Source organism: Gymnogyps californianus, chromosome 8 (genome assembly GCF_018139145.2).
Source record: "Gymnogyps californianus isolate 813 chromosome 8, ASM1813914v2, whole genome shotgun sequence".
NCBI lineage: Eukaryota > Metazoa > Chordata > Aves > Accipitriformes > Cathartidae > Gymnogyps > Gymnogyps californianus.
The window spans coordinates 20,376,973-20,392,261 of record NC_059478.1 but is presented as its reverse complement, the minus strand read 5'-3'; the positions used below and the strand labels follow the sequence as shown (position 1 = coordinate 20,392,261).

Genomic DNA, 15,289 nt, shown 5'->3' with positions numbered 1-15,289 from the left:
AACTGAGACATTACGTTGCAGAAACTGTGCTCATGAATCCTGAGATCTTCAAATTACTATTACCAATTGGTGGTTATCTGTTTTAACAAAAACCACAACCACAAAGAATTCTGGCACGCCGATTCTGAGGGGAATTGCTTTGCCATATTAAGAAGGCAATGTAACTACAGTCAAAATGAATCCACTTTAAAAACATATACAACAGCTTTTTGTTTTATTTTTCAAGTGAAACACAGTATTCTGTAGTAAGAAGGAAAGAAGCCTGTAGGGCACATCTCTCTTCCAACATAGACAACGGTTTGTTTGGTTTGGAGCACTGCATTTTCGGGGGCATTTTGTTCAGTATAATGCATCCTGAAGACAAGCAGTATGTCCTCTCTACCTTCAGGGAATGAAATTAAAAGACAAACAAAACAGGAAAATAGAAAAATGTTGGTTATTACATTTAAAAAAACCCAACTCTTCTCCTTCTAATAAATTCTTGAATCCAGAGGCACCTTACCCTATTTTCTCATCTCCTTCCATAAATATTTTCTAACTTAATTTCCTTTCCCCAGATGAATTTTTGTCCTTTCAACTTAATCACAAAATATTTTTCAATTGTTTAAAATGGCAGAACAGCAAAAAAACCCAGTGCTCTATTGATACAACTCAAAATGATGCTTCCACTACTGCAGCTGGGTCAGTGGTAATTTACAGAAAGGTTTCCTCAAAAATTCCTTAGCGCTGAGATGGAATAAATGTCTTCATTCATCACTCTCCAATGGAGAACTTACTTGTTGGTTTACACAAATCAAAGCTACTGGTGTTTTCTGGGTTTTTTTTGATTGTGGGTGTTTGGGGCTTTTTTTTGCTGGTTTTTGGTTTGTTGGCGTTTTGGTTTTTTTTTTTTAAACCAAGCAGCTTCTTCCAAAAGATGGTTTCCTGGCAATGCTACATTAGTTGTAAAAAAAAAAAAAAGCGTATCCTGGTTAAAATGTTATTTGCACACAACAGAGTTCATAGCTAAAATAAGCAAAAGACCCTGGAACCTTCTCTATAAGGAAATTAAACTAATACCATGCATGCATTTATTAGCTGGGCCTTCTAGTGAAGTTATTATTGCACCTTGTTAGTGATCTTATTTTTACCAAGTCCACAATGTGTTTCTGGTGTCTTTTTATTGCCCCTCCCCTGCCCTAGGAAGTTCTTGTATTATTGTGTATCATTATTTTGTTCCTGTCGGTCCTTGGAAGAAAAGTCTTTGAATAATATTAGGAGGTCATCTTCCCTCTTGCTGGGAGGGAGAAAGATAATGTGTTTTTTCCACATGTAAGCGCTCAGTGAGCTTCACACAATTATGCTGCACATCAGTTTGCAATGATCCCAACAGAAACACCATTGCAAACTGGAACTACAAATGACTTCTTAGAACTCCCTATTAGCTCTGCTAACAGCAGTGATGAAAATCTCTGCTAATGACTTTTAGAGATACCCTTGCAATCTCCGATATTTGAATCAGCTAGCGAGATAAAGTTACAGAAAGTCCTTGGTTAACATATTCTCAACTAAATCCCCCAAACCTTAATTACCATGGAAACTACTTATCCTTAAGGCACTAAGGATAGCTGAAATATTTTCTCTTGACAAAAATGGGCGTGAGGCCAGAAAAATACGGGATTGTGCGTAATGAGGCCTTTGATCTTTCATTTACATCTGTGTTAAGTAGAAATAACCTCAGTGAAGCGAGTTGAGTTACAGAGCTGAATTCATTACTTCAGGACCGAAGTAGGTTTGAGACATTGTCTAGTTCAGGTTATTTCTAGATCTTTTTCCATTATCTTCATGCATTTATGTTAACAGATTTCTTTTTCACTTTTCTAGCAAGAGGAACTTAGTAATGCAAAATAGTATTTGTATATAAAATTAGCAGACATATTCCAAGCTTTGAGACAATCCTTGGGACAAATGGAACTAATCAGTCCCCTGAAGCTCAGAAGTTTGCAGTCTGAGATTAAAAATGCCTCTAATTTAGCCCAGGCCCCCCAAAATCCCTGAGTACTCAATGTCTATAAAACAGAGCATAGTCTTCACTGTGCAGCAACACTTGCACACCCCTAAGCTGGAAAATCAGCTCAGGAACAGAAAACCTCATTTCTAGCTTTACATGAATTAAATCTCTTTAATTAGTTGTAGGAGTCTCATTTTCTTTTAACGTAAGATTTAACATGCTTTAATGGAATAAACATAATTTTCAGGAACATTTCCACTGAAAAACCCTATGGTTCCTTTTAAGCAGATGCTCCCCCCAACTTAACTCACTGTGAGCAAATGTCTGAATGTGAAGCGTGTGCACATTGCAACTACTGGCTCATGATGTTACTATCATTTATGTAAATCCATCGGCGTGTCATGTTTGTTCAAAGCTTCCCATTTTGATACTGTTAACCCTGATTCTAAGTTACACTGCAGTAATAATTTGTATTAATATTCTCATCTCAAGGTTTGATGCCTGCTGAGCAATTAGCTTAGCCATTTTGCAGGTACCTGCAGCGAAGCAACAGGCTATGCAAGCACCTCAGCCAGGCGCACGGCCTGCGAACTATCACGGCCGAGGGAGGCAGCCGACGCCCCGCTCTGCCGCACAGCGCGGCGGCCAGAGCCGGGCTCCGCGCCAGTGCGCCGGAGGGGGACGGGGCTGAGCCCTTCTGCGACTCGCTGTACGACGACGATCACCAAGGCCCAGCCACGTCTCCTCGGCGCTCCGAGCACGACGGCACTTGGCTTAAAAAGCGTGTTTTCTCTCAGAGGCTTAACGGAAGCCGCCCTGAGGCGCGGAGCCGCCACCGCCCCCTCAGCGGGCGGGCGCCGACGGCGGTTGGCGCGGCGCGAGGCCGCTTCCCTCAGAAGCGCCCCCCGCGCGCCGAGCCCAACGGCCGCTCGGCCGCCCCCTATGCGCATGCGCAGAGGGAGCCCGTCCTTCCGGCCGGCGGCCCCGGCGCAGGCGCAGCGCGTGCTCTCCCGGCGGGCGGGGGCAGAGGTCAAGGGTGAGGGGTCAGTTCCTGCCCGGCGGCAGCAGCATGGCAGGCGATGGCAGCGACCCGGTGGGCTCTGCGGCGCAGGATGGGGGGCTGCCGGCCCCGGAGCGGGTTCTCTTCCCGCCGACCTTCAGCGTGTCCGAGATCAAGAACAAGCAGCGGCGGCACTTCATGTTCCTTCGCTGGAAGCAGCAGCAGAGGAAGGTGGGGGAGGGCCCGGCGCGGCGGCCGTTAGCGGAGGGCGGGGGAGGCCCCGGCCGGGCGGCGGGTCTGGCTAACGGATCGCTCTCCCTCTCCCGCTAGGAGAAACTGGCCGCCAAGAAGAAGCGGAGAAAGGAGCGAGAAGCCCTCGGAGACAAAGTAAGGGCTCCGGCCGCAGCCCCGTGTCGTGGCGAGGCTGGCCCCGCTGCAGGGAGGCGGTGCTCCGCCGCGAACGGGGAAGAGCTCGCCTTGGTGATGGCTCTTCAGCTCAGCCTTGTGCTGGGCGTTCTTCAGTTTCGTGAGTGAAACGGTTTCTCCGCAGACTTCAGTGAAGCGGAGCAGTGATCTCGGTGCTCGCTGGCCGTGGTAGCCTTCAGAGACACTGTGTTGTATAGCGGAGGTGCCAAACAGCTGAGCTTAGAAACGGTGTTGGTACTGTGTTAAATGATGCTGTAGTCGGGCAGGGTGAGTTTTAAGCTACTAATGCCATAAAAGCAGGCCCTTCCTGAAAAGTCTTCTCTGTCCGATGTAATTGCTATGGCATTGTGTTGATGTTATTAGGAATTATACTCCAAAAAGTAATCTCTGTATAAATTGGAACAATCAGATCTGACAAAACCCTGCCCAAACTAGTTGTCTGCTTGTTTCCAAGTCTAGCCACAAACAAGGGGTTTGCTTCTTTTCCTGAACTACTTCAAAAGCATATTGACAGTTGAAGACAGTCAGTTGTGAGTTCCTGTATTATCATAATCTCACAAGAGTAGTGTAAGTAAACAGGGTAAACATTATAGGCTATTAGTCGTTAAATTGTAGATGTCAAGGCTAAAATGTGTTGCTGTTGAAAGGAGAGCTTTTTTCTTCCATGGAAGAGAAGAAAAGTGGATAGCAAGTTCCCCTCTTTTTTTTTTTTTGTTTTTTGGAACCCCGTTTCTTAATTAGACTGAAATTAAGGAGTGTCACTGTTCTAGCGGTGCTTATCCTCCATGTGATGCTCTGTGGTGTCCCAGTACCCATGCATATTTTTAATCAAGGCGATGTTGTAACTTCTTTCTTAAAAGCTGGCATAAAATAAATCATACTTCTGATTCTATGTAGAAATATACACAATATCATGGTAGTATGAATGTGTTTTTCACAATACACTTAAAAATTACATGAATGTGTTTATATTAATAAACTTACTTATTTTAGGCACCTCCAAAAGCCATACCAAAGACTATTGAAAACCAGAGACTGTATGACGAAACAACTGTAGATCCCAATGATGAAGAGGTAACTGCTTAATTTCTGCATATGCTATTAAGTTAACCATTTTTTTTCCAAGAAGGGACATGAAGTGGATTGATGAAACTTAACATTCACCACTCTCCTAAGGTGTTGATGAATTACTTTTTACATGTGATGGGTTCACTAAGAGGTGATGTCATTCTTTCATTATCTACATTAGATAATTGCCTTTTGCATTACTATTATTGATAGTAAAACCTGCCAATGTTCATCACACTAGATTCTTAAAAATGTAAAAACCACATGCCTTGTGATGATTAATTATAGGATAGATCTTGTGAATTGGAATTTTTCCTACTAAATTCAATTTCATCAGAATTCAGATCAGATTGAACGATTGTTCTGCAATTGTTTCATATGTGGTGGATTAACAAGACTTCTGTTCTTCCAGGTTGCTTTTGATGAAGCAACTGATGAATTTGCACCATACTTCAACAGACAGACAGTTCCCAAGATTCTTATTACGACATCAGACAGACCTCGTGGGGTATGTATGTTTTACTTGGAGAGTTCCGAGCAATCAACTGGTTATAATACACCAAGCTATTCACACTATGATTGGTAAATTAAAGCTGAAAATAATAGCTTCCACATGGATCTTTTTCTGCTGTTTTATTGACTATCAATAACCTTGTGTATGTATGTAATCTATTAGTTTCTCTAGCACTGTTTGTTTCCTTCATAACAAAATACAACCTCATGCATATGTTCTTGTATGCAAATGATCTGCATTACCTAATTAGGGAGATAACTGACATTTGTGAAAACCATAAAAGAAATGGTTTTAAAAATAGGAAAAAGTACACCTCAAACAGTTCATCTGGAAACTCAGACATTAGTACCTGAAGTAATAGTTATATTGTATTTTGAAATGTTACGAACTTTTTGTAAACCAATGTCCTTAATAAATAATGAGTTTGGAGGTTATGCTTTTGGAATTTTCCTGCTTTTCTACGATTGAGGGGGAAAAAAAAATCCTTAAAAAAAAGAAAAAAGTCCCTGGTGTGCTGCAGTCTTTGCTGCAAATAAAATTTTTCCCACTAACTGAAAGAAGTAATTTAATAGCTTGTCTTCAAATGTTTATAGAGATACTAGAAGTAATATATCATCAGGGAGGGCAGTTGGAAGGAGAAACCTCATATTTGAATTTGGCACTGTATTTACCACATTGCAATTTAACTCGCCTGTTTTGCAGAGAACAGTGAGATTCTGTGAACAACTGTCTACTGTTATACCTAACTCGCATGTCTACTATCGAAGAGGACTGGCTTTGAAAAGAATTATTCCACAGTGTATTGCGAGGGACTTCACGGATTTAATCGTCATTAATGAAGATCGCAAAATACCAAGTATCCTTTTGTGTATTTATTAAAATAGCCACACTAGTTCTGGGCCTATTAGGGAAAGAAAATAATTCTGTAGTGTGCATCAAAGATCTACTTCATTCTGGATTTTTTTCTCTTCACTGTGCAGCTTACAGTGTAACTACAGATTTAAAAATCACTGTGCCAACCTGAATATCTGATGGCTAATGGAACTTGGAATTATTAAAGAAAGTGTGTTGGGTTTTTTTTAGTTTGTAATGCATGGATAAACATTGTTATTATTTCAGTAAATTTAACAGTTTGATTAAGAAGTTTTTCTGACCAGGAAGTTCCATTTAGTTTTGCTGACGAGATAAAATATTACTAAGTGAGAAAGCGATAGAAGATAACTGGTTAGCTATTGAAACAAAGTTTAATGGACATACTTCAGAACACTAGTTAACTAGTTTATGAATGTATGTTCAAAAATATAATGAAACCTTGTAAATCAGGCATAGATTATGGATATAGTACTCTAATGTAATATTGCATTTCGCAGAAAATGTTCCTCTGTAAATTACATGTTGAATTTTACCAGCCTTTTTTTTTTTAACTCGGTGAACAGATGGTCTTGTTTTAAGTCATCTGCCTGATGGTCCAACTGCTCATTTTAGAATGAGTAGTGTCCGTTTGCGTAAAGAAATAAAGGTGAGACTCCAACAAAATTTAAAAAATGGGTAGTCTGTTGTTTAATGATAAATACGTTCAGTTTACTTGAACTGTCAAAACTGGTTGCAGTTTTGTACGATTCAGCTGATCTCGTAAAGGTGGTTTTTTCATAAGCTAACAGGAGGTGAAGGACTAGTATATTCTACTTCCATAAGCAGCATATTTCCATTTTCACAGTTATTTGCTGAATTTCTTTAACTGTCTGCCAAGTATTTTTGTAGTCGTACCAATAAACAGCAGCTGATAACCTACATCAACAGGGAACACCCAATGTATAGTATACACACAACAGGGTATATAAAAATCACCAGCATAAAAGATTTCAATAGATGTAGTTCCTAGTCTTGAATAAAACCTAGTTTTTCTTATTCTTACAGCCCTGTCACCTCTTCTATAGTAAGTATTGTTTACTTAGCCCTAAATAATTTGCAGTAAAATGTTTTTTTCCTCTTTTGAAATAAGTCATTTTTAAACTTCATCTGTTGTTATTAAAGAAGAATCCCATATACTCTTAGTTGGTATTAGTACAGAGAGGACTCCTGTGATAGGTAGACTGCATTATTTGCTGTAACGGCTGCTGCCAGGAGTGGAAACCGGTGCAGGAGAGAGGAAATGTAAAATTACGTATTTGTGCTTTTTCATACAATTTATATTGTTGAACCAAAGATCCTTATGTTACCAGCTGCTCCTTTACTTGTATATGAACTTAGGTTGTGTTTGAAAAAATGATTAAGGCATGTTATCAGCCCTGTTACATAGAAGTTGGCCCTGGTTGTCTTCCCCCTATTTTATTTCAAACTCTTTTTTGATAACATATTAAAATCCTTTTGCATTCTTATCTATTACTTTCATTTCAGCGAAAAGGGAAAGAGCCCACAGAACACGCACCTGAAGTAATCCTGAATAATTTTACAACACGGCTCGGCCATTCTGTTGGTCGCATGTTTGCTTCTCTCTTCCCACATGATCCTCAGTTCATTGGAAGACAAGTAGCTACATTTCACAACCAGCGAGACTACATCTTTTTCAGATTCCACAGGTGATGTTTTCCGCAAAACTCACAAATGAGAGAGAATGTTCTTATAACTTACTTCCTAATTCTTACTTTTTTCTTCCCCAAGATACATCTTCAAGAGTGAAAAGAAAGTGGGAATTCAAGAACTTGGGCCACGTTTTACATTAAAGCTGAGGTCTCTTCAAAAAGGAACCTTTGATTCCAAATTTGGAGAATATGAATGGATTCATAAGGTATGTCTAAGTAATTATAATAGTCCTGCTTGGGAAGGGAGACTAAATCTGACATGAAATGTAACCACAAATCTTAGCCTAAAAAAGCAGTGTAAATGCAGTTCTCAGTACGGAAGTGTTTAACTGAAATATTTAGAGGTATATTTTGAGAAATATGCAAAGTAGAAGCATTCTGCTACATTGCAAGTCAAAAATAAAAGTAGCAAGGATGATGAATATCAATATACCGTGACTGCTTACTTGCAGAATGTAATTTCTTTAACATATACAGATATAAGCAAATGTGAAAAATGCTCCGCTGGTATAAGCTATTACTGGAAGCCTAGTAAACTTGACTAGAGCTATTTTTGTGCAATGTGAGTGCAAGAATCATAATGTAAAAATGATTAAGTTATTTACATAAATGTCACTTCTTAATAGTGAATGGAAAGTAACACTGACCTCTGCACATCTTCAAGTGAAATGGAAGTATTACTCTAGGCAATGATAAACTACTTTTTGAGTCATTTTTACCATGGAATTGCAGTTGATTGGCAAAACTTAGAAGGGAGTGTCCAAGCTATACTGGAAGGAAAACTCTGATACTCCTGGTGTAGTTCATGAAATGGATAATCTTGTTTGCTTTAAAGATACTTTCTCTACTGTCAGTAGACAGAGAACTGCTACACGTTCTTTAGTTCTAAATCACTAATCTCTAATTTTTCTCCCTTGTTAATCTTGCAAAGCTGACTACAAAGACTCAACTACACTGTAACTGTGACACATTTCACTGCCTACCCTACTATAAACTGGAGTGGTCATCCTTGTTTGTGTCCTATTGCATGAATTTGCTGGCTAATAACTTTTCTTTTAAATTTCAGCGCCGAGAAATGGATACAAGTAGAAGAAAATTTCACTTATAAGGGACAGCTATCTGCCAATTGCTGGTGACCAGAAATACAACTGCTTTGAACTACGGATTATCTCAGACTCCTAACTAATGATAATGATACTGAACAGCATCTATCTGCAGAAAGACAAACTGCAAACATTAAAACTTTCTACAGGAGCAGATCAAGTAGGACACATCTTTCTTCCTATGTTTGTAGCTAAATCCAATATGACAAGGACAGTGACTCTTTTTCCAGTTTAGCAGGAAAAACTATGGCAATGCCAGAGCAGCCTGTAATTTAGCTATCACTGAAGATCTGCCATGACTGCTGCTGTGCTGTAGAGATAAATTACACTTTGCAACATCAAAGACAGTAAATATTTTGGTTAAAGATATTCTCAAAATAAAGTATTTCTAGTTATACAGCTCTTTTTCTGTTAAGCAGCTAAACCCAGATGTCTTCCATTAATCAGGTAAGAGATAAATATTTTAAACCTCTTTCTAACTTACAGTATGCTGTTCCCTGACAGTATGGTGGTAAGTTTTCCAAAAATGGTCTCCTATCTAGAGAACATTGAGAAGGCTGTATGCAATCCAGGAAGTCTGTGGTATGTTATTTCATTAACATCTCGCATAAAATAGCCATGTTGCTGAAGTTACAAAAATAATATGCTTGACTCCTACAGGTATCTCTTTTGTAAATGTCCTATTTAGAAGAGGTATATACCCAAAGCAGTTGATATTCTTGTATATAAAAAGAAATAAACACTGATGGGAAAGAATTCATAAGGCCGGCTTACAGGAAGTACATAAAGCTATCTCATCTAAAAATGCTGCTCAGTTGAACATGTGAGGTCTCTGAGCAGGGTTTTTCCCATTAAAATCTTAAAAATGCTTCTTCAGCCTCATAGCTATACTCAAGTTGGTATTACCTGCAGAATAAACTACTGTTCTGCCTTAAGTTTGCACATTCACTGGCAGCTAAAAAGCGAAATTTTCTTTGAATTACTTTCTTTTCATATGCAGTTTTAAGTGCTTTTTCATATTTACCTGAAGAGTAAGATGGCTCATAGTCAGTCATCTACTAGGATAGAATTACTCTTTAACATAAAGAATAATTAAGTTACTCTCTGTCTTTATTTGATGTCTGTGATATGAGACAGCTATACAGTTGAATTATAAACAGCTATATAGTTGAATTATAAACTAACAGCCAAAAAATTTTTTTCTGTTCTATTTCTATTATGCTTCTAAGTATAGTACTGATGATGAAGCCTCATTGTTCTGTAAGACTGTCAACCCCAGGCAAACTTGCAGCAGCATGGAATATTTAAAGACAGACTCCTGTATATACTTTCCAGCTGCTGCAGAGTGATGCAGTAACTGGTGAAGTGTCAACATATCCAGAAGTTAATCAACTTGTTACAGTAATTTCAAGACACTTTTATTTTTTACTTGGCATATAAAACTGATTCCCTTATGAAACAGAAGTATTGTAACTAGCATACAGTTCATTTGGAGAGGTAGATGGTAAGAGGTTTGACAACAGTAGCAATTTTACAGTTAGATTTGGCACGTTAAAGCTAAGCTTTTGTACAGACTTCAAACCAGGCCACTCCGTGAGGCACTCTGCCCATACACACATCAGCAGCTAGGAAAAGATGCTAAGAGATCTGAAAAACAAAACCAAAATGTAGTTAGAAAAGTATCAATGCTAAATGAAGCAACTCTATGTCTAAGAACATGTACCTTCAGAGTATGCCATAGGCAGCTATTTAGAAAAAAAAAAAAATCCTCTTTTTCCACAGCTGTTTTATAAAACTATTAGTTTGTAAAATAAACTTTTAAAACCATGAAGCTATCCCCAAGGGTACAAGAAGATAATCAAAGCTGTTACAAAAGAACTGAAGCTTAGTGTCTCCTGGAAGCCCAACTGCTAAGTGGAAGAGCAGCAAAAGTTGTTCCCAGTCACGTGGTGCCTACAGAAATACCAGGCATCTACTTTGCCTTTGAAAAGCAAGGGGAGTCTGTGCAACTAACAAATTACACTTCCTCTTCACACCACAGAAGTGGTGCTGAGTATGCAAACATGAACTCTAGTGGCTCATCATGAAAACACTAGGATTACAAGTAAGAAATCGCCTATTTTGAGGAAGTGCTTGCAAGAGATACAGTGAAGGAAAGAAAATTTCTATATAGGTAGTGTAACTAAAATGGCTGTTCTAATGACTTTTGCCTGTAACATTAGCAGAAAGAAGTGCTCTGTTCCAAAATCAGAAAAGGGTGAAGATAAGGGCTGTAATTGAGAAAGAAAATATTAAGCCTTTCATGCCCTGTGTATGCACACGTGTGCGTGAGACAGAGGAAATGTTATTTCCTGACATCCACACCCAGGAATTACTAGACCTTGGCAAAGCTCAGTGGGGAACTGTATGTGTCACTGATTAAAGTACAGTTTATTTGGCTTTTTATAGGTTATCAGTCTATAATGCTTACAGATGATCTGATTTCTTCCTTGAATTACTGCTTAAAGCTGAAGCTACACTAGTGTGAACACAAGTCGGTGTCCAAGAATAATCTTTTAAATAAGAATAGTTGATAAAATTCACAATAGAAATAACTTCAAAAGCTACCAGAACTCTAAAGTACATTTCAGTTACACTGCTGTAATTCACGCTCAAAACAATGGGGGAAGTGTTTTTCTTTTTGTTTGTTAAATAGTTAAGCATCAACCTCTGTACTCTTACTACTCTGGTCTTTACTAGCATGAACCACCTTGTTTATACACAAACTTTTTGGAAGCTTTCTACTGTCTGCTTGAGGGGAGAACAATTTTAACAACTCAGTCTGACTGCGGTCACCTTTCTATAAAGCTGCCTAAATAACACAACTTAAATCTAGCAAACTACAGTTCTTTGGGTGATGTAAGTCATTTACAAAAACAGAATTCTTCATGCTTAAGACTCGCTATGAGACTTCTAAGGATTGTGAACTATGTTAACTGTGTATCAGGTGCTTCGAAAGAACGTATATGTTCTCACTCCCAACAGATCCAAGTCAAGGGGCAATGGGGAAGAGGGACGCAGTAAAATTACCTTGCACTTACTGTGGGCAAAATATCAAATTACTGCGACTCTCAGAGTGTTGGTGAGACTACTGTGGATCTAAAACTCACCTTTCTAAATAGTCTAAAATCTCATCACCAGAATTTTCAAGGAATGTCAGATTAGTAGTCTTCATAGTGATAGCAGTAGTGCTAATGAACCTATATAAGTTTTGGAATGAAAATCCAAATGAGTATTCAACCGTTTCTAGTTATTTAAACTGCTACCCACGTAGTAGCTTGAGTGGAGTATGGGCCTTGATACAATTCTTGGACTACACACTTCTTTCTTTTGGCTTAGAGGGCGTGTCCTATAGGGGACAGTGTTCTTCTTGGAGACCACCACTAACCTATCTTTGGAAGTGCTCTTTAAAAGTTCAAGAACTAAAGTCTGCTTTATCTGCCACAATCAGGATTCACCATGTATGCTGTCAGGCGAGTAATCCTATGTGAGAAAAGGGAAATAATACCCTTACACAGAAGGAAAGGAAGATACAGCAGAGTTACTGTACAACCAGGTTAGTCCAAATAGCAGCTCAGTAGTAGCTGGCCCCACTACTGCTCTGCAGCAACAGAAACTGGCAGAAGCTCTGCAACAGCTAAATGCTAGTCATAATACTTATGAACAGCATGTGTCCAGTACAGAGCTATGACCAGAACAGGGGAGGAGGGGCCCAAAATGGGGATCTAGACCAACACCAGCTGCAGATGTCTCTTCTAAATACTTTTAATACAGGCAGCCTCATTTAAAGCCAGCTATTTTTAATGACAGAAAAGTTTATGAATTGTAATTCAAGAACTTACCACTGAAAGATACCCAAGTAGTTCACATAATTACAAAAATGAACAAACTTTCTGGGGTCTGAATGGATTTGTACTCGATGATACTCCTGTCAGTAGGGGATCATGTTGTGCATTCTGCAGGCAGAATTGCTTCAAGTCTGCTGCAGCCTGAGAAACCTAGTCATAGTAAAAGGTGGCATTAGAATTCACTGAACACTCTTTACTGAGGATGTAACTACATCAAAAAGTATAAATACTACTGCAAAATGATTCTGCAATACAGCCTACGTAGATTTTATACAACAGTTTCATCGTAGTTTTCTGGTTTCTTAAGAGACAAGAAGTTGTGTAATATTAGAATAAGAATTAATTTGGAAAATTTTCATGTTAAACTTCTAAGCCTGAAGGGTGAAACATGAGCAACATCTTGGAGATGGCTTTGTTAAATATATGAAGATCCTTGTTCTAGCATAAATCATTTAAAAATGCAGCCTATAGTTTACGATGCTCTACTCATAGAATCATAGAATGTTTTGGGTTGGAAGGGACCTTAAAGATCATCTAGTTCCAGCCCGACTGCCATGGGCAGGGACACCTTCCACTAGATCAGATTGCTCAAAGCCCCATACTCAACTCGACTGAACTGGCATTTTATCTTCCCTTGGAAAGCCATCCTTATGATGAGATAGTGTATGGGGGTTTTGGTAGGCTGTACCTACCTAAAAACAGAACAGTGAAAAATTCTTTGTTTTTGCTTTTCTTTGCTGTAAGTATGAACTCATAAAAAAGAACAATCAAAGTTTCAGAAGTAGCATCTTCACTGGTATCTTGTATTTGCCGTTTGCCCAGAGCTTCTCTAATTTGACAGGGCCCAGTCTCACCCTGAAAACGCACAAGTTAAACGCACTTTGTATGTCTTGCAGCGAAGTCTCCATTTTATAGCGTCAGGGCCAGGCCAGCCAAAGCAACCTGTTGTAAATCCCGACTCAAGCTGCCCTTTTCACCAGAGTCTGATGGAAGATGACGCTCCTCAGAATAAGGAAATGAAAGGGGAGAGCGGGGCGCGTCCATACCCCGGGGGAGCCCTCCGGCCGGACAGGGGCCCCCGGGGGTCCCCGCGAGGCTGCAGGAAGCGAGAGGGCGCGCCGGGCCGGGCCGGCCCCCGCAGGGGCCGAGCCCCGGGGAAGCGGCAGCAGCGGGAGGGCGGCCGGGCTCGGCTCGGCCAGGGAGGCCCGACGGAGCCGCGGGGCTAAAGCCTGGCAGCGGGGCGCCGCCGCCGCCAAGGAGGGTCGGCGGGGCGGGGCAGGTCGGAGCTGGCTGCCCCGGCCCGGCCCCGGCCCCTGCCCCGCCGGCCGACCCGGCCGCCTCCGAGGACCGCGGCGGGGCGCGGCTCCCAGGCCGGTGTAATGGCGGCGCGTCCGCCCCGTCCCGGCTCCGCTTCTCACCTTCACGCGAGTCACGCTGGCCTCCAGGCGCAGCTGCTGCACCACCTTCTTCATGGCCGCCACGTTGGAGGAGCCCGACATGGTGGGAGCGGCGGCGGGCACGGCAGGCGGCGGCACACCCAGCCTCAACTTCCCGGCGCCTCCCAAACTCTCCGGCCCGGCGGCGCCTGCGCAACCGCCCCCGCGCCCAGGGCCCGGGCCCGGGGCGCTGCCGCTGCCGCGGGGGGCGCTGCGGGGCCGCTGGCGGGCGGCGGCCCCGGCCCCGGCCCCGGCCCCGAGGGACGGGCGGCAGCGGCGAGCCCGGCGGCAGCCCGCTGTGCCGGTTTCTCGCTAGTGCTTGTGAGTCGTGGCTGTTCGCCTGCGAGCTCTGTATGCCCGGGAAGGGGGGAACCGCCTGGAAGCACAGAAAGAAGATTCCACCCCACCCCCCCCCGCGTTTATCTGTAAAGTGGATTAAAAGAGAAGACAGTATTAAGACCAAGGTGGCAAATCTTGGTGATAATATCCAGTGAGTTACTAGTTTGGAGCTTATTTTGAGATGTAATGAATGAAGTTACTAACTTTGCTTTTGCCAGCATGTTTGGATCTTGACTACAGTCTACAGGAGATGGGTGTTTACTACAGAAAGTGTCCAGGAATGACTGTGAAGCCTGGAATAATGACATGGGGTGACATGTTGTAATGCAAAGAGCAACATCTGACATATATACAGGGACTAACGGGAAGAACTTGTGCTGTAATTTGCTGTGTCTTTGGTTGGGAGTAACTGGAGAAGTGACGGGATGTTACAGTCAGGTCATTCGTGAGAGCTCGTTGTGGTGTAATTATGAAGAGGCAAATAAGACACAGGCTCTTTTAAGTAGTTGCTTCCCACTGACACAAGAAAATCCTAATTCCACTGCACGGAGCCAGGGCGAGACCTGGAAGGTCATCTGGAAGGTCTGGTCACTTGCGCTCAAGAAAAGGTGAATTAGAAGTAGCAGGGGTACGAGGGAAAGCTGTGAAGATGATCAGGAGAACAGTGAGGGCATTCAGCAGGCTGAAAATCAGAAGGAGGTTTGTATCCTCTGGGGTGCTAGAAAAGCCTTCAAAGTGAGAGCACTGAGGCGTCTCATAACAAGGTTAGGGCAGAACCATGGTTTATAGTTTATGAAAGGATTTCTCTGACATGGTCGCCCGGCACAGTCAGGTTTCCTTGGAATGCTGCGTTTGGCTGGCACAATGTGTCGTGCGTGTGGCTTGGCTGCAGTTCACAATAATTGTCCCTTTATCAGAGAGAAACCCAGACCCTGCAAGAATCC

General features: G+C 41.6%; 2 protein-coding genes across 2 annotated transcripts; one reads left to right on the top strand and one right to left on the bottom strand.

Annotated features, from left to right (window-relative positions):
• Positions 1–3,059: 3,059 nt before the first annotated feature.
• On the top strand, positions 3,060–9,780 carry RPF1 (ribosome production factor 1 homolog). Its single transcript, XM_050900758.1, has 9 exons — positions 3,060–3,221; positions 3,321–3,377; positions 4,410–4,490; positions 4,897–4,992; positions 5,701–5,854; positions 6,435–6,517; positions 7,396–7,577; positions 7,660–7,786; positions 8,647–9,780. The coding sequence occupies exons 1-9, from the start codon at positions 3,060–3,062 to the stop codon at positions 8,686–8,688; spliced, it is 984 nt and encodes a 327-aa protein (XP_050756715.1). The 3' UTR covers positions 8,689–9,780.
• GNG5 (G protein subunit gamma 5) lies at positions 9,710–14,117 on the bottom strand. The gene is made up of 3 exons (XM_050900759.1): positions 13,989–14,117; positions 12,565–12,720; positions 9,710–10,330 (listed from the first exon to the last, which is right to left on the bottom strand). The coding sequence occupies exons 1-2, from the start codon at positions 14,067–14,069 to the stop codon at positions 12,595–12,597; spliced, it is 207 nt and encodes a 68-aa protein (XP_050756716.1). The 5' UTR covers positions 14,070–14,117; the 3' UTR covers positions 9,710–10,330; positions 12,565–12,594.
• Between the last annotated feature and the right edge of the window lie 1,172 nt (positions 14,118–15,289).